Below are 21,358 nucleotides of genomic sequence, written 5' to 3'. Positions count from 1 at the left end.
CAAAAAAAGAGCCTTTGGCCCCACTCACCCCACTGTAAATTACCGTGACAATACCTGACACTTTATTTTTCTTTCCACTTTTTTTTTCCCAATTTTCCATTCCTCAAGAGTCGACATTCGCCTTCACAGCTTCCTGTCGCATGGTGATCTCCCTCTGTACTGCTCTCCCCCCCTTTCTCCCTATAGTGTTACTTCTTATTTTTTGTTTATTATATCCCTGTTTTTTTTTTTTTATTATAACTCTTATTCTCTACACTCTTGTGTCTTACTCTCCTTCCTTTGATACCTTGGTTCTCTCCTTTTGCCATCACTCCCTCACAATGCCATACAACACACGTCGCAAGTCACTATCCCTTCCATCCCTAGGCATCCAGCTGCCAAATTCCTCTCGTCGCTCTCCCTCTATCTCAAAATCCCACGATGAGCCTTTGTCAAAAAAGGCCAAGAGATCCCACGGTTCCTCATTATCGCCTGAGCCATCCGACAAGTTCTTGATCGCGCGCGCCGGGAGACATGGAGCATTTGAGCACACACCACCCCCTTCGCCTTTGGATGGAACCGTGGCACCCAAGATCGACACAGAAGGAATCAGTGATGATATCGTCGTGGCCGTAATTGATCAGTTGGAGAAGACGGGGAATCGCCCTCATCTCGTAAAGGAACTCGCCGCAGTCCTGGTTGCGCTCAACGCAAATGTCGCCAAGTATGTACCCTATTCACCTGTGGAATTATTGACACTTTTTTAACATTTCTCTATTTAGTTCTGCCAATCCCGCCGCTCTCCTGTCGTCGCGTTTGGCTGCCTATATGAAGCGTCCTTGGACCGCTCTCGCGCCTTGCCCTATCGCCAAGGAGCTTATCTTAATTCACCCTCGCAAAGTGTATTACTACCTTACTACGTTCCCTCACCAGCCTATTCCCGAGACTGATGATCTGGTTTCTGCCGTAGATGGCAAGCAAATTACACCCAGTGTTTCAAGTCTCGAGGATGAGGAAGACGCCATGGTGCGGCAACGTAGTCCCAGTCCAGAAGTGGACTTGTCATCTCCCGACTTTGGAGAGGATGTGGATCTAAACAGCCCCGCTAGCCATGCCGGCTCTTCCGATCACTTCCCAGATGCCAGCAACCTCACGCGTCTCATGCACTCGAATCGCGCGGCCTCACCGCCCCTGGAGGGCGACGAGAAGGAATTCACTCAGACCGCCAGTGCCGTGCGTGAGCGTGCCTCTGAAGAGAAAGCCAGCGAGTCGAGCCGTAGCCAGTCCATTCTCTCCGAGAGCTTGAGCGCCACGGGAGACCGCGAGCGGAGTATTGAATCCCCGGTGAACGGTGGTTCCATGTCTCCCTCCCTCCACGGCGATGGTATGTCCGAAGAAGAGTATAGTGACTACTTCTCGCATATGCCCGCCGACCAAATGGCCCAGGATTTGGATGAAGCTGCCGCCACTGCTCTGTTCGGCACTTCGCCCTCCCCATCCCTCACATCGGTTGCATCGTCGGTCTCGTCTGGCACGAGTACGATGGATGATGCCTGTGTTGATGGAAAGGACTTGGCTGCTCTTCAGATTGCTTTACCCGAGGATCCCGAGGCTGCGCCTGTTTCTACTCTCAAGCGCTCGCTTGACATGTTGAACAGTGGTCTCCCCGACGTCGATCTAAAGATGTCTGATTTGACCGAGTCGCACGAGAGACTTACTCTGACCCCTCGGCCTATTTCCTCCAAGTCATCGGAGCCTGTCTTCGACTCTTGGAGAGAACTTCAAAATCCCGAAATGGTGGAAGTTGATGAGCTCGATGAGATGTTTGGCGAAATCTAAACCCTCGTGCATCAAATATACTCCTCCTCGCCTCATCTCTCTTTCATCTCCACTCTTGGCTGGACTGAGACCTGCCATATTAGCCCCTACCTTTCTTCACTCCGCTTGTACATGTCTCCTTGGCGCGTGTGCCCTCTACCTTTTTCGCTAATTCCTATTCCACTGTACATATACATCTTGTTTTTGTTTTTTTTTTGTTTCTTGTTTTTTCGCCCTGGATGGGTAGAATGGGAGTCTTGGGAAACTTGAAAGGGACTGGCTTCACCAAAAGTGTCAAAATCGCAACATCTTACATACCTCAGTCCAAATTTATGCTTAACTTCTCCAATCTCCAAATTCTGGTTCCAACGTGACTCAGCTACACTAGACCTAATACAGTAAGAAGCGGGGAGATCATTCTGGTCCCTCTTCCCGCCAGTCAGAGTCCATTGACTTCATTCGCCTTTGCAATCTTTTTATCCCCGTTGAATCACGAATTAACAGCAACTTGCTATCCTAATGGATCTCTCCATCAAGACTTAGCACCAATACCCCTTTCCGGCTTCGCATAGGCAAATACAAGCTTATCATTGGCCGCAACTTCAAACAGTAGCGCATATCACCGCATCGGTATCGCAATCTTGATAACATTCGTTAACCTCGCCATCCAATCCACTCTCATTAGCCTACAAAGGTGCCACAGCCATGACAATTAAAGAAGCACCCGAGCCACAATCCTGCGATGGAATCCCCACGCAAAGCGACGTTTCCGCCCAACAAGCCGAAGCAAAGAACACCCTCGCCACCTCCATCCCTCCTTCCCTCTCAGACACGGCATCGACGATAGTTGCCCAAAGGTCACATACAACACCTGTATTACAGCCCGCCAAGCTCTCTACGCAGACGAAAGTTGCGATTCCGCGCCAGCGGGCTGGGATTGCCCCGCGATATAATCGCCGGGTTCCGAGGGCTTGTGAATCGTGCCGACAGCGCAAGACGAAATGCAGTGGCGATACTCCTGTCTGTCGGCAATGTCGGGAGTTAAGAGCTACTTGTAATTATCCGCAGGGCTGGAGGGAAAGGACAAAAAAGTAGGTTCATCCATTTCACTACTTGATTATTCTATTTTGCGTTGATATGGCGGGATGCTGACGGTTGATGGTAACAGACAAGTGGAAAAACTTTCGGAGAAGGCGCAAGAGTATGAGACTATGCTGAAGGAACTGGGGATGATTGTTGAGACCCGTGCTGCGGACCGGATCAGGAACTTGCTGGACAAGGTTAGTGCCTTCCTGCCTGCGCTGAAATGATTGTTGCTAAAATCTCGACACCAGCATGGTCAGGAGGGAGAGAGCATCCTCTCATAATTCGCAGTCGCAATCAGCAACACCTCAAGATGATGTGGTCCCAGAAAATGATGAACCCTCTTCGCCTTCGTCGATTGGATCCCTTGAAGCCATTGATCGAGTAGAAGAGGATCATAACCGTTCGGAACAAACCAGGGCAACTGGTTATATGGGAAAGAATTCCGAAATTACCTGGATGCAACGCCTACAGAGAGAAGCGGACCAACGCGCCCAAGGTCTACCGGGAAGCCTGGAGCCTGGCGTGGATCGAAAAGCTGACGACCAATTATCCCTCCATGCGGTTAACTATCACCTCGACGATATGGATATATCCGTACCCGGACCAGTGCAATTATACGCGATGCCCTCCCGTGAGATTGCTGATCATCTGTTCGATTGCTATCTGACCACAGTGCACCCATTCTACCCCATTATCAACAGACCACTCTTCCAGGCGCAATACAAGACATTTTTCGAAAGTGCTGCTCGGCCCGGTGACAAGTGGCTTGCTATTCTGAATATGATCTTTGCCATTGGAGCTAAACACTCTCAACTTATCGATGCACCCTGGCGTGCAGGAGAAGACCCGAAGGATCATTTGATGTATCTCACCCGAGCTAGGATCCTAAGTATGAATGGGGATGTTCTGTTCAGCCACCCTGATCTCCAGCAGGTGCAAGTGGAGGGCTTGATTGCCTTTTATCTTCTTGCGTCTGATCAAATCAATCGGTGAGTTCATCTACCTTACATCTTCTTGCAAACACTAACATTTGCATAGTGCATGGAGAATTTCAGCTTTGGCAGTTCGGTCAGCTATCACGCTTGGAATTAACATGAAGAGCAGTAGCCCAACTACACCAGACCTTTCAAAAGAAGCTCGCTACCGGGTCTGGTGGTGTTTATACACATTCGAACACATGCTAGGTATAATGACCGGCCGGTCCACGTGTATTCAAGATGGAGTGTGCACCTCGCCTTTCCCTGTTCCATTCGAGGAGGATCAATTGCACGAGCCGGCGGCTGCGGAAGTACTTACCAACACAACTTTACGAGACGAACGTATCAACAATGTCGTGGCAAGTGTTTGGGTCAGGCAGATGCCGCTCAACCCAGCGAATGGCAAAGAGGCCTTTCACCACTCAGCGGCACGAGATACGACGTGGCTTAAGAATCAGCCTCTCAGCTACGGACTCTGCTATCTCTACTACTGCGATTTGGCAGTCGTCGTGCAAGAAATCGTCAACAAAGTCTATTCAGTAGACTGCGTAATGGTTCCATGGGCACATATCGAGAACCGCATTGGAGAACTCAGATGCAGAACCGAAATGTGGCATGCCAGCCTTCCATCCGGGCTTGATTTCACACAAAAGGGAGAAGATAGTGCCGATGTGCTTCGATGCAAGCTCACATTGGCGCTTCATTACTACAGTGGACGGATTACCCTCGGCCGTCCCTGTCTCTGTCGACGTGATGCAAGCCAGAAAGACAAAGCAGGCAAATCTACCTTTAGCCACGAGATGGCCGTGATAACCCTCGAATCTGCATGCCACATGCTCGACCTTATCCCCGACGAACCAGATGCCATTCAACTATACCAGATCTGCCCATGGTGGTACATCCTCCACTACCTTATGCAAGCAGCAACAGTCCTTCTCCTCGAGTTATCATTCGGCGTTGTCCACATGCCAAACGAAGAACAAAATTTCATCGCGCTCTCCAAAAAAGCCACCCGCTGGCTCTTCGCAATGTCAAAACACAGCATCGCCTCAGGACGCGCCTGGCAACTCTGCGATCTAAGTCTTCGGAAACTAGCTCAGGGCATGAAATACGACGTCAGCGACATGCCTTCATACCCATACCCCTCAGAAGACATCAAAACCGCCGGCATCGGTCCCCAGGTCACCGGCCTCTCCGGCCCCAATTCTGTCCAGGATTATTGGGGTCCCCAGCTGGAACACTTCCCCAATTCTGTCCCGCAGGAAACTCCTGGCCAGGATCACTACTACCCTAACATGTCCTCTGCAGACTTGTTGTCTTCGTTGGCGGCTGAGACTCAGGATTCATATTTCCCTTATGATCCTATCAGCGGCGAATTCATGCGATCTTTCTTCCCGCATGCTAGCGAGAATGGATGGGAGCAGATTTGATTTCTGTTAACATGAATATCTATTGGATATGATATCAAAAGAAACCCACGAACACGAACACGAACATAGCCGTGCATGATTTTGCATATTTTTTTCTTCTTCGTTATCTCCCATTTCCTTTTCTCGCCTTATCTCTATTTCCTGCCACCTTCATACTCAGCAACTTTCTTATTAATCCTTTTTGAAAATCTACACCAGCAATATACCTTATCCCTCCCCGTTGCTCTTTATTCTGCTTCATTTTGGCATCCGTTTTTTCTTCTTCTTATTTTCGCCTCGTCTCTCACGCATTTACCCCCAAAACACATAACACACCATATCTTCTGCATATTCACTTGATGATTTGGATAAAATGGAAGGCCTAGGGTTGGCATTTCAGGGACAAGAATATTGAAACTGGGTTGGGGACTTGGGGGCTTTTGGAAACCTTTTATGTTAGGGCATCAAGAGCAGGACTCGATGGCTCCATTGGTTCGAATTGTTAGGTTGCGGTCAGGATTAGGTTTCAACTGGATATGCCTGGTGTTTTCTTTTTTGAATGATCTGTTTTCATTTATTAATGTTTATAATTGAAGCAGACTGGCATTCTTGAAATCATTGAAACATATCTGATCTCATAATTCCAATCCTTCATTTCATCTGCATCTTATGCACGCATAACCTTGAAAAACTGGGATGTTTTTATGATAAATTCCTTCTCTATGTCCCCTAAGACGAAAAGAAATACGAAGAAAAAGATTATATACATTTGAAGATTATTAAACTTCAGATAAAAATACAATGTAGCCATGACCCGTGGATCAAGAAATCAAATCAAATCTCGAGTACTAAGTACGAGACTTTTGAGCCTCTCTCGACTCTGGCACATCATTCGCCAAATGCAAAGGCCAGGAAGACTGCATCCAAGGATCCTCAAAGTTCTTCTTGACTCTCCTTCGGACATTCTTGCCCGTGGCCGTAGCCATAAGACGGCGTTTCTGCATGCGGCGCAGGTGGCCAGGTATCTCGATGTCGAGCTGGTCTTCTGGGAGACCGTAGAGAAGGAAGGATCTTAGACAGTGATCGAGGACGGATTCGAGTTCTGAGGATGGGGGTTTGGCGTGGGGGTTTTGGTTTTCGGGTTGGATTTGGCTTGGTTTGGAGGGTTGAGGGGTTGGCTTGTAGGTTATTGAGCGGTCGAAGATTTGGGTTATGTCGTCTTGTATTTGGTCGTCGTGTTGGACGGATGTGGGTGGGGGGAGGTTTTCTTGGGTTGATTGTTGGCCTTGGTGGGAATGTGATTTCGCGGCGTATTCTCTGACGGCTGCTCGTGCGAGGATCCGGACGGTCGTCATGTCTGCTACTGTGGCGTGGGTTTTGATCTGTTGTTGCCATGCTGGGTCGAAGTTTGGATCGCCGTGTCTGTGGTCTCGCTCGTGGCTGTAGAGGAGTCGAGAGACTCCACCTGGACGTTGAAGGCGTCTTCTCGGCGAGACCCAGTCGACACACCATTTATCCCAGAACTTTTTTCCGAAGACGGCGCCGTGTCTGTCCACGATGGCGGCGAAGAGAACGTGGAAGGACGAGGGAGGGATCATCTCAATTTTCATGGCGGAAATGATACCTGGGTGTGTTTTCACACCCTTCAGGATGCGCGGCATGATTCCCGGGATGGTAGACAGGACACGGTGCATGCGATATAGCACTCGGTCCTGATAGCTCACTGACTGGAGAGATCTGCCTTGGCGTTCACGTTTGTTGGTCTTAAACTCGCCGCGGAAAATTTGAAGGAAGAGGTCGGTAGCGCGATCCAATTGTTTTGTGTCGGCCGGTGTGAAGGTGCCATCACGTTTCTTTTGCTCGATAACTCCATCGAGTCGAATCATTTCGGCTGACAGGGCAATTATATTGCTATAGGCCCAGGATTTCAAATGATAGTCGGTCATAAATGTAAGCATTAGTACCACACGGTCCCAATTATGACGTGCGATATGGAAGTTTATTAGGGCTTTGACGGTGTTGACAGAGAGTGGTGTTTTGAGAGCTTGTATAACATCAGTAGCAAGTTCAGCATTATTCGAGGCAGCTGCAAATCGGAGAAGCGATGGTGCCACAGCTTGGTCCTGATATAAATCTCGTGGAATAGGAGGACCGTCCATGTCGGTGGCCTGGATCATTTGATTGCCGAATTCATAGGCGCCAGTTGTCGTAACGAGATCAAGTATATTGGCCAGGGTGACCTTTGATACCTGCGGAACGGACGTTTCATAAAGCTTTTGAGGAACATTGCCGGCAGAATCAAAGAATGGGTATTCGTTTTCGTTGTTGAATTGGCCAAGCTCTTCAAAGAATGCTTCGATGTGGCGTGTCTTGCTTGCATCGATGATGTTTTGAAGCCAAGCATATTCATGAAATAGGCGTCCACTTTGTCGGTCTCGGGCATAACAGTTGAGATTGAATTCGATCAGGCCAACCATGGCAGCCGTTTCATCATAGAACTGTAACGGTGTTTTCACTTCTGCCCGTTGTGCTTCGTCTGACGCACCACCTGTCCACGGGGGAACCACATTGTTATTGGATCGTAAGAGTTCTTCAAAAGCAACAGGGTCAGTCCACGGATAGAAACACCCTGCCTCCATAACCCGTACAATGTGCCAATTGCCTATCATACTGGTTGGCTTGAGTTCATCAAGCGCGCCGGGAGGGTTGATGAGTGAGGTTAGAGGAGCCGATAGTTTGTCGAGCTCCTTGGGAAGATATCCATTCTCTCCCAGCCCTTGGTAAGCCCTATTCGCCAAGCCATTCCGCAGCGAAACAAGCACCTCAGTGCTGATGGTTCGCTTTCCAAGCCCGTGAAATGGTGGCTTTTGTCGACCCTTGAACGTTTGAGGGGCGCTATCCTGACCAGGCCGGCGCCAGGACTGTTCGACGCTGAGATTTGTCTGTTGGACTGCATTGAGATCCTTTAGTAGGGGTACCCAGCTCTCGGCCTTCCATGCTTGGTCACCCGACTTCTTGATCATTCGATTCACAAGAAGAGCTCCCTCTTTGGAATGTCCATGCTCCACACAGCACCAAAGAATGAGCTCTAGCCAAATCTCAGGTCCTAACTCTCGAATGCTCATCTTAAAAGGTAGAAACGGCGATTTCTCACCCGTATCTGCTGCCGCCGCAGCCACCTGGGCTTCATGTTCATGCCATGCTGCGTCGGTAAGAACACTCATGATAGAACTCGATAAGTAGTGCAAGCCCGGTGGGCGGAACGCAACCTGGCTAGCATCTGGTGTTGGGTATTTATATACTCTGTCAGAGATCAAGCCTGCGTGGTGAAGCCGTGCAAGAATCCGGAAAACACAGGACATTGCAAGCTTGGACTCCTCGGGCGTGCTGTCTGCAGCCGCCAAAACCAAAGAGCCGAGGTTGGAAAGTACTTCAGCTAAGATCTTCTCTCCAAAGAATCTGGCCTTTGGTTCCACTGTCATTTCATCGAGCGAAAGCTTATCCGCTGGGAGAGGCTTTATCCGACACCATTTGAACCGGGACCGCTCGCGTGTTCCTTGTGAGAGTTTGCTGAGAGTGGCGTTTTCGTCAACGGGGATTTCCAAGGTGCTTGGGTCATCTCGATCGACTCGATCCCAATCGCGCATTCCGGGGAGCGGTTTGCCCCAGTCGAAGAACGGTGCAGGGTGTCGAGGGGTCATATGAGGAGCCACCAGTTCGTACGTATCGATCAAGCGGTTCAAGATGGCGTGCACGGTAGACCACTGTTTCATATTGGACCCAAGGTGTACGAGAAGCTCATATTGGTAATGAGCCCTTGCATCCCATAGACATCCCATCAACGCGTGTGCTTGCTCAATGTAGGGTTCATGGTCACTGATAGGTGGAAGCTTCCCGGACTGACCAGCAGGCTTGGGAACTTGTGTCGAAACATATTGCTCAAGCAATGGAATCCAATTGTTGATGTCTTTCTTCGCCCCATTCTTCAGAGCAGGGTGCGCAATATCGTCATAACTTCGCATGAATTCGATTTCCTCGGAGTAATTGATCTCTCTGTCTTGCTTGCTCCGTTCCTGAATGTGTTTGTCCCATGTCGGTCGAGAAAAAGGAGCGATGGACCGACGGGGAATGTACGGAAGGCGTAGGATAGCTGGCCGACGACCGAATGGCAGGATACGGCCGGGGTGCAAGCACCTGCTCATGATACCGCAACGAGCCTCGAAGGCGCCGGTATGGGTTTCACGATCTCGATGCGTACGGATTTGTTGTGATACATGTCGGTTCGGTCATAGGTGGGACATGTCGTAGTCTTCATAAAGACATGCCAATAGTAATAAAATAAAAGAACCCGTGCAGCCAGGGTGCGATTGAGACTAAAAAAAGAGCAAATCGTGTTGTCGCGCTCAAGAATTTCCGCGATCTGAAATGGCTGAGTCAGCTCCGGGGTGTCGACCAATCAGAGATTCCAGATTTCGGAGAAGAACTATGAGAACAAATATCACTTGCAAGTCTGCTTTCTTCAATGTCAAGCATCATATTCTATGATAAGAGGTGTAACAATGTATGGAGATGACATATTATGGGTTTCATTTACATTTACAATTTGCTATAATTACAGGTCTTCAAAGACAAAAGATTCGGGGGTAACAACTTTCTTTTCTCTATGACTGATCCGGCAGCTATAGAAAAACATAGAACTGATCTATCCCACATGCTAGAGCGAAGAAATAGCAAAGTGCAGAATCTACAGCCACATAGGCCGCATCTGGCGAGCGTGGAGGCGCTGGAAGTTATCCTGCTCACCAGACCCCTCGCCCTGGCCAGCCGCAGCCGAAGGAGCCGGGGCACCAGATGGGAGGGCACTGGGAGAACCCTCACCGCCGAAGCTGCCGCTGGGCTGGGGCTGGTCACCATGGGAGCCACTGGGAGAGCCGGTGGTATGAGCACCCTCGGGGAAACCGGAAGGCATGCCGCTGGGAACACCGCTGGGGACACCGCTGGGGACGCCGCCGTGGTGTCCTCCCTGGACCTGGTGGTGGTCAGAGGGGAAGCCAGAGGGGAAACCGCCCTGGCCGCCGAAGCCACCCTGGCCACCGAATCCGCCAGATGGGAAGCTGCTAGGAACAGTTCCCGAGGGGATGGTGCCGGAGGGGACAGGGCCAGAGGGCATGGCACTAGAAGGCATAGCGCCGGAGGGTGCGGCCTGCTCAGTGCGACTGGCGGAGTCGGTCCGGTCGACGTTCTGACAGATAAGTTAGCAAAGAGCGAGAGACAAGCGTGCACCACGTGTACACTTACGGGAAGCTTCCAGGCCACAGCGGAAGGGGCCATGAAGAGGGTGGCAACGCCGAAGACGGTGGTGAACTTCATATTGAATGTTGGACAGTTGAACACAAAAGTGAAAGCGTAAAAGAATGGATGCTTAATAGCAATGTGAAGAAAGATCTGAAGCTGGTGAAAAGAAGGGAGGTGCACAGCACTGCTGGTCAAAAAAAAGTCTCATGAAGGTGATTGTAGCTCTTTATATATCCCTAGGTCAGTCTGATGGGCCAAGCCATGGAAGGCTGGCGAAACAATGAGTGTTCCGGGTTCATCATCGGGAGCGAGGAGAGGCCCTCTGCAGGTGGCAAGTCTCCTGCACGACTCATCCCGTTCCGAAAAAAGGTCAAACCAGGAACAATCTGGGAGAAACAGCCCTATCGCCCACGGTAGCTGGGCTGGAATTCCCGAGCATGGCTCCAAGCGCCGTGTTTCAATCACTTTTAAGAGTATGAAACAGACAAATGACAGCTCTCCACTGAGTTTACACGTCACTCCTGTCGATCGATCCACCCCTGCATCAGGTTGACGAAGATGGCGGTGTACAGACTGGGGATTGGTTGAAGCACAATTAGAGGCGCAATAGAAAACACGCTATGGCTAAGCGTCGGCCCATAGAACCTAAATCCAGCCCCGGAGAACCCATTTCCTCCATAACTAGTCGGTGCATTGCGCGTCCTTTTCGCCAAGACATGAATTGTTCGGGGTATTTGTACATATCAAATTAAAAACATCGTTAATCGTCACGGACTTCATAGCTCCTCCTCGGCCTCTTCGCCCCCAAGCTCCTGTTCCACTTCATCCACAACAAAGCTTTCGTAGTCTTCTAGACCCTTTTGAACATGAACCTTGAAGCGAATCACATCGTTGAGCATAGTCTCCACGTTGGTGTGTAATTCTTCCCGAAGAGAATTGGCCCGAAGCGTCAGTTGTTCGTACTCGATGTTGGTGTTCATTTCACGCTGCTCCATCAATTGGACACTATCACTGAGTGTAGCGCGCATTTTGGCAAGTTCCTTCTCCATCTTCTCAATTTGGGCATCAGAGGCCAGCTTCTGAGTAGTGGTGATTTCCTTGGTGCGTTCAAATTCCTCCTCAGCCGCCCGGCGCCGGTGTTCCAGGGCCTCGACCTCGCTTCGCTTCTCATCCATTGCCTCCTTGATATTATCAAGTAGATTGCGTCGGTCAAGATCATCGTCGATCCCTTGCTTGCGTCTTTCATTAATTTCCTTCCGGAGAGACTGTAGAGTGTTTCGCACGGCACCCCGGAGGTCCAAGCTGAGCAGATGTGCCGGGTGGTAGCCTGTGAAAGGCTCCGCCAGTAGACGATCCCCCTCGGGAGAAATGCGGCTGGGCGGACCACCGATCTGACTCGTGGAGAAATTGCTCTCATTAATGTTCAAGCTGAGCTCATAATCTTGACCCTTGGCGTTCTCGGCACCCGAAGGAATCAGGCTTGTCTGGTAGCCAAGCGTGTTGTAGGCCTTGACGATCTGTTCCAGGTCTTCCAGTTTTTGGCTGGCCTCGGCTTCTTTTTCCATGACACGCGCATGTGTTTCTTCCAAACGAGCCATGGTATCTTCCAAGCTCTTTTGGAGACGTTCTCGCTCCGAGTTCATGCGGTCGATATCCTGAATGGTGATTCCCTGGCGGTCGACACTGGCCTGAAGTTCGGCGCGTTCCGCTTCAGATGTCTGGAGCTCGACGTCGGTTTTCTGGATCTCCGCGTCGAGGAATTTGATACGGGTTTCGTACTTTTCAATCTTTCCTCTGACATTCTGGTTGTAATCCTCAAACTTCCGCTTGTCGTCTTCTAGAATGCGGAAGTGCTGTTCCAATTTGGCCATATCAGGGGAGCTCTTCTCCACTTCTTTGATCTGGTCCCGTAGAGCCCGATTCTCCGCCTCCAAAGCCTCCAGCTCCTGCACATAGCGCTCATTTCCATGAGCAAACTCTTGAGACATGGCTTCGACATGCGGAACCAATCGTTTCTCTGCAGTGTCATCATCTTCGTCTTCACCACCCTGCAGCCAATCGTGGTAGGCGTGTGTTAAGAAACGGAAGATGATACGATCACCCGTGACATCAACACCCGCATCGGCACAAGCATCATCATACTCGCCAGACGAATAGCGATCCATCATCTGTGCCAATTGCATCAACCAGTGTAGCATTCCAAGGAAGGTTGACCAGTTCTGGCCACCAACGGCTGCAATTTGCGATTTCGTGATGCCCTTCTCGTAGGGGTAGCGCAATTGCTTCAGAATCGGTGGTACCTCGGCATCCATGGCCTTTTGAAACCGGTAACCGGGATCAATGCGGTGATACAACCACTGGAAGATGTAGTTGAAATCTTTCTGGGTTGGTGAGCGAAGAGTGTTTTGTCCCAAAGAATGTTTCATCTCCAACTCGAATCCATGTAGTGTCAAGTATTCCAACAGCTCTTGGCCAATTCGCGCCTGGAAAGATCGGTCTCTGAGCGGACGCGGGTCTCTGGGAACACCGGCCACGGTAGGGACTTGAGTGAAGAATGATTGATGACCCATTGGACCTCCTCCTGTCGAAGGTCGCGAGAAGACACTGCTTCGGCGCTGGGGGTTCTGGGGTGTGCTTGTGGAAATAGCTCCCGGCGCGTAGCTTTGTCGACCGGCGCTGGCTCCAGCAAACATGTTACTCGATCCTGGCGCATAGCTTTGTCGGCCGCTGGCTCCCGCGAACATGTTACTCGACACGGATCGACGAACGGACGAAAGACCAGCATCAGCGCCATAAACTCCACCCATTGACGTGCGCGTAAAATTGGGTTGTTGTGGTCGGCCAGCAGAGCCCATAAGAGAGGCTCGGTGGTTCGAAGAGGTGTACGGGGGGTTTCCGAATCCGATGGAGCTTCCACGCTTCATCGCCGATGCGGGCTGGGGGATAGCGGACATATTTTGCACACTCCCGAGGGTCTTCGTCGGATACATAGTTAGCTTAAGTCTATGCGCCGATTGGGAGGGGACCGTACCTCTCGAGGGGGGCGCTTGATACTGAACAGACCAGTGTCTTGCGACATGTTGAAAAACAAGCCGTTAAGGCGGTAATATGCACGTGAGTTTTGAGATAATAAGCAGAACTATGACATAAACAAGTATTCACAGTCCAAGGAAGTCGCGACACCAAATGTGAAGGAGGAGGGGTTTTGATATGATGATTGGCAGGCACGAGGGATTTGGGTAGAGATATGTAAACAATGCGTGCCACTTTCGCTTTAGGGAGGCGGTGTAAATGGCACTGGAACAACAATTTCCCCGATAATCACGAGACGCCCGGTCTGGGGAAGCTTGGCGTGGCGCGAGTTCCGAGGTCCAAACGGCGACTGCCGATGTGAGCGTCTCTCCCCTAACTCCTCTTCTTTCACTTCACTGATAGTCGACATCTTTCATCATGGCTCCTCGTGAGGAGCTGATTGCCTCAGCTGTAAGTCCCCGACTATGCTATCTCTTATTGTCCGCTTTCGGGGATGCTGCTAACCTTCCGCTAGATTACCTGTATGAACCACTCGTGCACACCTTGATGTGTTAATTGCTAACCCCATACAGTCCTACAGGACCCCTCGGTCGCATCTTCGCCAATTGAGAAGCGAGTTTCATTCCTCCAATCCAAGAACTTAACCCAAGAGGAGGTCGATATCGCCTTATCGCGAGTGGGCGAGGACCCATCTGCCGCGGCCGCAGCCACAGCTGCTTCGTCCCCGGCGCCCAACTATTCTTCACAACAGGTTGCTTACCGGCAACCACCACCTCCTCCTCAGGGATATGGATACCCCCCATATAACCAATGGCAACCGCCTCCTGAGTAAGTTCAGTGATCCATTGTCGCATGACACTTTGACACTAATCACATGAATAGGCCACCCAAGAGAGACTGGCGCGATTGGTTTATTATGGCAACAGTGATGGGCGGAGTTGGCTACGGATTGTATTTTGTCACCAAGGTTCGATACTCTCCTCGTTGTACATGGTGGAATGGCACTGACCGAAATGCAGCGTTATATCTCACCTTTAATCGCCCCGCCGACTCCCCCCAGTTGGAGCAAGATATGGAGAACATCGATGAACAATTTTCGCGCGCATTTACTCTGATTGAACAACTCTCAACTGATACTGCTGCCTTGAAGTCCGCCGAAGAAGCCCGAACTGAGCGTCTCGATAGCGCTCTCAAGGATGTGGAGACTCTTGTCGCTGATCTCAAGAACTCATCCCGCCGGAGAGATGATGAAACTCGTCGCATCAGCGATGAAGTCAAGTCATTGAAGGATGCTATTCCTAAGGCCCTCGAGGGTGCTCGGGAAGGTAATGAGAACCGATTGAAGGACCTCGGAACCGAGCTCAAGAGCTTGAAGGTCTTGCTAGGTAACCGCCTTGGTAGTAGCGGAGCTACTCCTGTTGCTGGCCGTACTGTTGGATCTACTCCTATCCCCACTGCTCCTCGTCAGACTTCGGAGGAAACTCCCGCCAGCTCCACCACCCCCGCTCCCTCCAATGGTCTCGCTGCCTCTGTTACCCCAGCCGAACAAGAGCCCACCCAGGCCACTGCCGCAGCCACCCCAGCTGCTTCCAGCCCAAACACCAACAACCCCCTCGCCAAGCTCGGTCGGTCAGCCTCCATCCCAGCTTGGCAAATGGCCGCAGCCAACCGGTCCAAGGCCAACTCGGAATCGAGTCAGCCTTCTACTCCGGCTGAGGCGGCTGCTAGCCCCAGCCAGGAGCAGGCTGCTCCTCCCAGTTAAAGCTGACATGATTGTGTTGGATAGAAATGTATACCTCTTCACTTGGCTGTATTTACCACAATAAGAACTTTTGCGTAAATGGACATTTATTAGACAAGCCAAACAGATCATTTTACAAGATTGATGAATTGTGCGAAGGAACGCCACACTATACGACCTTTGTACTCCGCTTGAGCTTGGTATCGGACCGATAAGCAGACCCGCCTTTATCACCGAACAAATTCCTCCAACGTCACATCAACCAAACCACCAAGCAATGCCCTCACCAACCCGCTCGTCGCATCGAGCACAGTCTCCCTCGGCGCCAAGCTCAAGCCGTCACCACCGCAGCCGACACAGCCATTCGCACCGCCACCGACCGCGAGACAGCTCGCGCTCACGCTCTCCGCACCGATCTGATCGACACCGATCAGATCGCCATCGCCGACATGGCCAAGAAAAAGACAAAGACCGCGAACATCGCGAGCGACGACACAGAGATACCCCAGCGCAACCCGTGGTCCTCCCCCTCCAAGCGCGCGAGCTGTCCCGACGCGACTTAGAAGCATACGAACCCATGTTCGGCATGTATCTGGATATCCAGAAAGGAAAATTCATCGAGGATATGGATGAAGAAGAAGTCAAGGGGCGGTGGAAGAGCTTTGTACAAAAATGGTAGGTCTTAAGAGTTGCGATCCCATGTTGCGCTTTCGCTGACGTTATAGGAACCGTGGAGAACTCGCTGAAGGATGGTACGATCCTGCTACACTCAATCGAGCGCGTGAGAGTGTAGCGGAGAGGCCGCCAGCTGGACCGCTAGGGCAGCGTGATTCACCTGATTATGCACAGGGTGAGCGAGAGGGCGGTGATATGCCGCGGGATCAACCAGAAGACGATGACGACGATGATGACTACGGACCTGCTCTTCCACGCGCTGGTTCTGGAAGAGGCGGTGCGCATTTGGGTCCTACGATTCCCAATATGCAGGATCTTGAGCTCAAACGAGGTAGGTGCTTTACTCCAGCTGAGTGTGAACAACAGACTAATTGTCTCCTAGAATCTGCCATTGAAGATGCGCAAGCTGCCCGCGGCGAATCTCGAGAACAATATCAGGCCGAGATGCGTGCGCATAAAGCTGCAACGCGCCATCTTGAAGATGAGATTGCGCCGCGGGCTGAGGCTGGGACTCGGGAGCGGCAGCTGGAGAAGCGCCGGGAACTTGCTGCTGGTAATCGCGCCTTTGCGAGTCAGCGAGGTAACTCGCCAGAGGCTGCTCCCGAAGAAGAACTCATGGGCGGAGACAATGATTTATCTGCCTTGAAGCGCGAGAAGGAAAACAACCAGCGCAAGAAGAACGAGCGCGAGATCCGGAGGGAGGAGATCCTTCGTGCGCGTCAAGCGGAGCGCGAGGAGCGGGTAGAGGCGTATCGACAGAAGGAGTCGGAGACTATGAGTTTCTTGCAGGCTCTTGCAAAGCAGCGATATGGTTAAATTAGAGAGAATGGTGATACACGGATACTATCCAACTCAAATACCCAACATATCTTGTAAACTTTCCCCAGTACGCTTCCCTAACTTCTTGGGGCTATAATTGACACTCTTCCCATCGAGTCAAGCATATGGACTATACTTACTGCATCCAAATACCTCAAATCGGCATATCCGATAACCGCTGAACGGAACCAACCCATCCGGCTCCGCTCCTCGGAGCAATCCCGCCCTACGGAGTACTGTACATGCATGTATTTAGATCATCCCCAATATCAAACCAACACCACCCCTCCACAGAATGTTCAAAAGACCCCTATCCAACCTACCACACTTAAATCCCCTACCCAAACAATTACGGGGTACTATCCGTCCCCTCAACACAGAAACAAAGAAACAAAATTCCCTCCCAGCAGCCTACTACCGCGGCGGCACCTCACGCGCAGTATTCTTCAAGCAATCAGACCTCCCCCCTTCAAAAACAGACTGGGCCCCAATATTCCGCAATGTCCTCGGCAGTCCAGACCCGTACGGTCGCCAACTCGACGGACTAGGCGGCGGAATATCAAGTTTATCAAAGGTGTGCGTAGTAGGCGCGCCGACGCATGCCGATGCAGATGTCGATTATACATTTGTTTCTCTCGGGATTCAGAATTCCGATGTTGATTATTCGAGTAATTGTGGGAATATGATTAGTGCTGTTGGGCCGTTTGCCGTTGATTCGCGGTTGTTTCCGGTGAGTGCGCGTGAGGCTGCCGAGGTGCGCATTCATAATACGAATACTGGAAAGATCATCCGGTCAACGTTTCCTGTTGTTGGAGGTGAGGCTGCTGCCAGTGGTGACTTTGCTATTGATGGTGTGGCTGGGACGGCTGCGCGTGTACAATTGGATTTTGTTCATCCTGCTGGCTCTGTTACGGGGACTTTGTTGCCTACGAGTAATGTGACGGATGAATTTGATGGGGTTACGGCTACGTGTATCGATGTTGGGAATCCGTGTGTTTTTGTTCGGGCGTCTGATCTTGGTGTGGAGGGGGATTTGACGCCGGAGGATATTGCTGCTCACGCAGATTTGTTGCCGCGCTTGGATTCTATTCGACGACAGGCGGGGGTTAAGATGGGCATTGCGGATTGGGTTGAGAGTGTGCCGGGGAGTGTGCCGAAGATTTGTATGGTTGCTAAGCCTTCTGTCACTGATGTGTGTGGTGGAGAGTTGAAGCAGACGTGTGATGATGTTGATCTTCTTGCGAGGGCTCTTTCTGTTGGGCAGCCGCATAAGGCTGTTCCGATTACTGTTGCTTTGGCTCTTGCTGCCGCTGCTCGTGTTTCTGGGAGTACCGTTGCTGGGGTTGTTGATGGGCCGCCTGTCGATGGGGCTGGTATCACGATTGGACATGCCAGTGGGAACCTTCTGGTTGGTGCCAATTTTGATGCTGACGGGGCGTTGACTTCTGCTACGGTCTTTCGGACGGCTCGTCGTCTGTTTGAGGGGAGAATATATTGGAAGAATGATTCTTGAGCAAAGGTTTCGAATTGCCAAATGAGGGTCGCATTTGTACAATAAGAGTAGAGAATGTGATTACAAGTATGCAGCACGATTGAAGAACCAAATCAAACCTCGCTTTTTGTACAGAAAGTGGTATGTCATCTAGAAACCCCCAATCTAAGCCTTCCTGCCCAAATCAAGATCAGCAACTAATTTCAAATCACCACTACCACCCTCTTCAATCCCAAAGAAAGGCTTAACAGCAACATCAACCATCTCCTCAAACAACCGCCCAACAACAACCTCCTTAAGATCCTCCCCAGTCTGCGCGAAATCAGGGAAAGCATTAAGCTCCAACAACCAAGCAGACCCATCACTATCAACGAGGAAATCAACACCAAACAGCTCAAATGCATTAGGCAGAGTCTGGAAATGAATCATCATACCCCGAGCCGCAGCCTCAAACACCTCTCCAGTCACAGCACAAATCTGATCAAAGATCTTCTCTTTCCAGTTAGCAGAGAGACCGGGGACGTGGTGATCCAGATCCCAGAAGCGGCGCACACTGCCTTCGTTTGAGCTGCCGCCTTCTTGGAAACAGGTGTTTGTCAGATGGCGCGCTAAGTCGGCGACGTCGTCTTCTTCTTCGTGCGGGGCACAGTATGCCTTTGCGGCGAAGAGGGCGAGCATCTCCTGGAAGACATATACTTTGAGAGAACCGCAGGCGAGGACGTAGGTGCGGATGTGGAACTTGCGGTTTGAGGATGAAGGGAGGAGCAGGGGGGGGTCGATGTAGGGTTGAACGAGGAAATGGCGGAGCTGCGAAGTGACGACGCCTGTGTCGTGAGCACCGCTGGCGCCCTCGTCCTCGTTCTCATCATCTACATCCTTCTCGGATCCGGATTCGTCGTCTGAAGGGTCTTCCCATTCTTCGAAGATCTCGCGGAGTTGATCTTCGCTGTTGAAGATGCGAATTCCTTGGCCGCGATCACTCATGCCGGGCTTGAGGATCCACCATTCTTTTTCAGAGTCGGGTCGTTCTTCATTCTTGGCTAGGCTGTCGTTCAGCTCGTATGCTTCGAGGAGGGCATCGTCGAGGAATTCGGCATAATCCAATTCGAAGTCGAAGGCGGGCTTGAAGTGCTTCTTGAGCACGCTGTCTGGGTGCTTCGAGATCCAGTTTGCTACCGTGTTCGATAAGTAATGCTTCCGGATCAAAGCCTTGCGGATGATGTACGCATTGGCCAGAGATGTCGAGGGTCTGGAGATAATATGTTCGAATTCGAGGCGTTCATACTCGCGGTACTGGAAAAGCGGCGCAGATCTCTCTGGGAGGTCATCTAGAGATGAGACTCGCTTGCACGCATCTCCCAGACGACGGGTAATCGCGCGTTCGATCATTTCTTGCACGTAGGAGTCATCACAGTCGATGATGGAGTATAGCGAAGGCTGTTTATCCGATCTACAGATGTCCATCTATCAGAAAAGGCCATGTACTCGAAAAAAAAAATGCAGTCAAATCAATGGGGCAGGGGATATCTATCGGCTAGACCAGATATTGAAAGTGTATGCAACATGTATATCGGATAGAACCCTCCATACCATGCCACTATCGCGCGCTAAATCTCTACTCACAGTTTGATCTCCCCAGTGATTCCGAGGGCATGCATGAAATTGGCCTTGAGAGGTGTGACACTGCAACAGTTAGTCGAAGATTCATGGTATGCTTGGGTTCAACATACCTGGTCATCTGCTCCTTGACAGCCCAGCCGTCGTTGCCGGGCTCGCTTTCTTCAACGCTACGGTATACATCCTGGAAGCTTGGAGCCCACGTAAAGTGCTTGTGCTCAAGTGATGGCCCAGTAGAAGATTTGTCGCTGATACTGACACTCTGATCAGGCGTCTTGCCTGTCACCTCGCCTTCATCGCGCAACTGCTGCTCCTGCAGGTCGGGGTCATCGGCAGACGTAGGCTCAGCAGCGTGGAAACAACTTCCAGAAGACCATCTGTTGTCCAGCATACTGGTGTAAAGAACCTTGTTGTCACTCACACCGGGCTCAAGAGGGACATTGACGCTGTAGAGGTCCACGCCGTTCGCCCAGTTGGCGCATAAATACTCAATCAACTTGACCGAATGGCGCGATGCCTCTGCGATAATTATAGGGTCATGATTGCGAGAGCTGAAAGCATAAGATAGCGCAATTGAGCGCTTTCCACAGCAGGCGCCCTCCATCGCTGCACCAATAGTTCCACTAGACAAGGCGAACAGCGCGGTGGTGTTGCGTCCATAGTTGGGACCAGAGACAATGACATCGATGGGACCGCGTTTTTGGAAGTAGTGATAGAGACCGATCTGGACACAGCTTGCTGGGGTCGAGTCGATCAGAACCCATTCGTCACCGTCATTTGGTTCTCCGTTACTACCCCGGGGCAGGTGATGCGTTGTGCCATCTTCTTGGTGGAGGGTACCCGGACGAAAATAAGTAGGCTTGACGGATGCGCCGACAATATGCGCTTTACCGATCCATGATCGCTGCTGGTGTGGAAGAACGACCGAGACCGTGTGGCCGGCGGATTGGAGCGAATGAACCAGCGAGTGCACGTAGGGCGAGGACTGGTTTGACGGAGGGCCGTCGTCGTTGGTGACCTGACCGTGTTATGATGAGCCCAAATAGTATCTGCAGATACTCTGTACTTACTAGGATATGCATTGAGTGCGTGGTTGAGTGAAGAATGGTGGGGGAAGAAAGTTCACCCCGCTTTGACTCGGCGGATTTTCGCAACGTCACTTTCATACTTCACTAACACTGCCAATTCCCTTTTTAAGTGTTAGTTTGAATTTATTTGATATTATTTGATACTTAGGTCTGAAGACTAATATGCTAAGCGCTATTCTTGTTTTAAGCATAGATTCTTTTCTTGACGATGGAAAATTCCTTGCCCTAAGGATGAGGTTTTATACACTTCGCACCAGGGCGCCATCTCGCAATAGTTGAACGCAATGACTTGAATAAAATCAGCATAAATACAAGAGCGAAGATATCAT

General features: G+C 50.9%; 9 protein-coding genes across 9 annotated transcripts; 5 read left to right on the top strand and 4 right to left on the bottom strand.

Moving 5' to 3' along the window:
* Positions 1 to 320: 320 nt before the first annotated feature.
* Positions 321 to 1,818, top strand: N7508_008834 (uncharacterized protein; the record flags this gene model as incomplete). The annotated part of the gene is made up of 2 exons (XM_058466897.1): positions 321 to 703; positions 762 to 1,818. 2 exons carry the CDS (start codon positions 321 to 323, stop codon positions 1,816 to 1,818), a joined length of 1,440 nt encoding a protein of 479 aa, XP_058314743.1.
* A 684-nt stretch (positions 1,819 to 2,502) lies between these two features.
* N7508_008833 (Zn(II)2Cys6 transcription factor) lies at positions 2,503 to 5,290 on the top strand (the record flags this gene model as incomplete). The annotated part of the gene is made up of 4 exons (XM_058466896.1): positions 2,503 to 2,888; positions 2,966 to 3,077; positions 3,172 to 3,872; positions 3,922 to 5,290. 4 exons carry the CDS (start codon positions 2,503 to 2,505, stop codon positions 5,288 to 5,290), a joined length of 2,568 nt encoding a protein of 855 aa, XP_058314742.1.
* An 827-nt stretch (positions 5,291 to 6,117) lies between these two features.
* On the bottom strand, positions 6,118 to 9,471 carry N7508_008832 (uncharacterized protein; the record flags this gene model as incomplete). The annotated part of the gene is made up of 1 exon (XM_058466895.1): positions 6,118 to 9,471. One exon carries the CDS (start codon positions 9,469 to 9,471, stop codon positions 6,118 to 6,120), a length of 3,354 nt encoding a protein of 1,117 aa, XP_058314741.1.
* A 542-nt stretch (positions 9,472 to 10,013) lies between these two features.
* Positions 10,014 to 10,639, bottom strand: N7508_008831 (uncharacterized protein; the record flags this gene model as incomplete). The annotated part of the gene is made up of 2 exons (XM_058466894.1): positions 10,014 to 10,511; positions 10,568 to 10,639. 2 exons carry the CDS (start codon positions 10,637 to 10,639, stop codon positions 10,014 to 10,016), a joined length of 570 nt encoding a protein of 189 aa, XP_058314740.1.
* A 701-nt stretch (positions 10,640 to 11,340) lies between these two features.
* On the bottom strand, positions 11,341 to 13,643 carry N7508_008830 (kinetochore-associated Ndc80 complex subunit NDC80; the record flags this gene model as incomplete). The annotated part of the gene is made up of 2 exons (XM_058466893.1): positions 11,341 to 13,539; positions 13,596 to 13,643. The coding sequence occupies 2 exons, from the start codon at positions 13,641 to 13,643 to the stop codon at positions 11,341 to 11,343; spliced, it is 2,247 nt and encodes a 748-aa protein (XP_058314739.1).
* Positions 13,644 to 14,014: 371 nt separating this feature from the next.
* pex14 (putative peroxisomal membrane anchor protein (Pex14)) lies at positions 14,015 to 15,359 on the top strand (the record flags this gene model as incomplete). Its single annotated transcript, XM_058466892.1, has 4 exons — positions 14,015 to 14,047; positions 14,112 to 14,118; positions 14,170 to 14,425; positions 14,480 to 15,359. 4 exons carry the CDS (start codon positions 14,015 to 14,017, stop codon positions 15,357 to 15,359), a joined length of 1,176 nt encoding a protein of 391 aa, XP_058314738.1.
* Positions 15,360 to 15,615: 256 nt separating this feature from the next.
* N7508_008828 (uncharacterized protein) lies at positions 15,616 to 16,829 on the top strand (the record flags this gene model as incomplete). Its single annotated transcript, XM_058466891.1, has 3 exons — positions 15,616 to 16,013; positions 16,064 to 16,344; positions 16,396 to 16,829. The coding sequence occupies 3 exons, from the start codon at positions 15,616 to 15,618 to the stop codon at positions 16,827 to 16,829; spliced, it is 1,113 nt and encodes a 370-aa protein (XP_058314737.1).
* Positions 16,830 to 17,127: 298 nt separating this feature from the next.
* N7508_008827 (DUF453 domain protein) lies at positions 17,128 to 18,345 on the top strand (the record flags this gene model as incomplete). Its single annotated transcript, XM_058466890.1, has 1 exon — positions 17,128 to 18,345. The coding sequence occupies one exon, from the start codon at positions 17,128 to 17,130 to the stop codon at positions 18,343 to 18,345; it is 1,218 nt and encodes a 405-aa protein (XP_058314736.1).
* Positions 18,346 to 18,489: 144 nt separating this feature from the next.
* N7508_008826 (uncharacterized protein) lies at positions 18,490 to 21,023 on the bottom strand (the record flags this gene model as incomplete). The annotated part of the gene is made up of 4 exons (XM_058466889.1): positions 18,490 to 19,774; positions 19,948 to 20,007; positions 20,055 to 20,959; positions 21,012 to 21,023. 4 exons carry the CDS (start codon positions 21,021 to 21,023, stop codon positions 18,490 to 18,492), a joined length of 2,262 nt encoding a protein of 753 aa, XP_058314735.1.
* Positions 21,024 to 21,358: the final 335 nt, after the last annotated feature.

Source organism: Penicillium antarcticum (assembly GCF_028974205.1).
Source record: "Penicillium antarcticum strain IBT 31339 chromosome Unknown utg000009l_segment0_segment0, whole genome shotgun sequence".
In the NCBI taxonomy this organism is placed as follows: Eukaryota; Fungi; Ascomycota; class Eurotiomycetes; order Eurotiales; family Aspergillaceae; genus Penicillium; species Penicillium antarcticum.
Note: the sequence above shows the minus strand (reverse complement) of the source record. Positions and strands in the feature narration are given on the sequence as shown.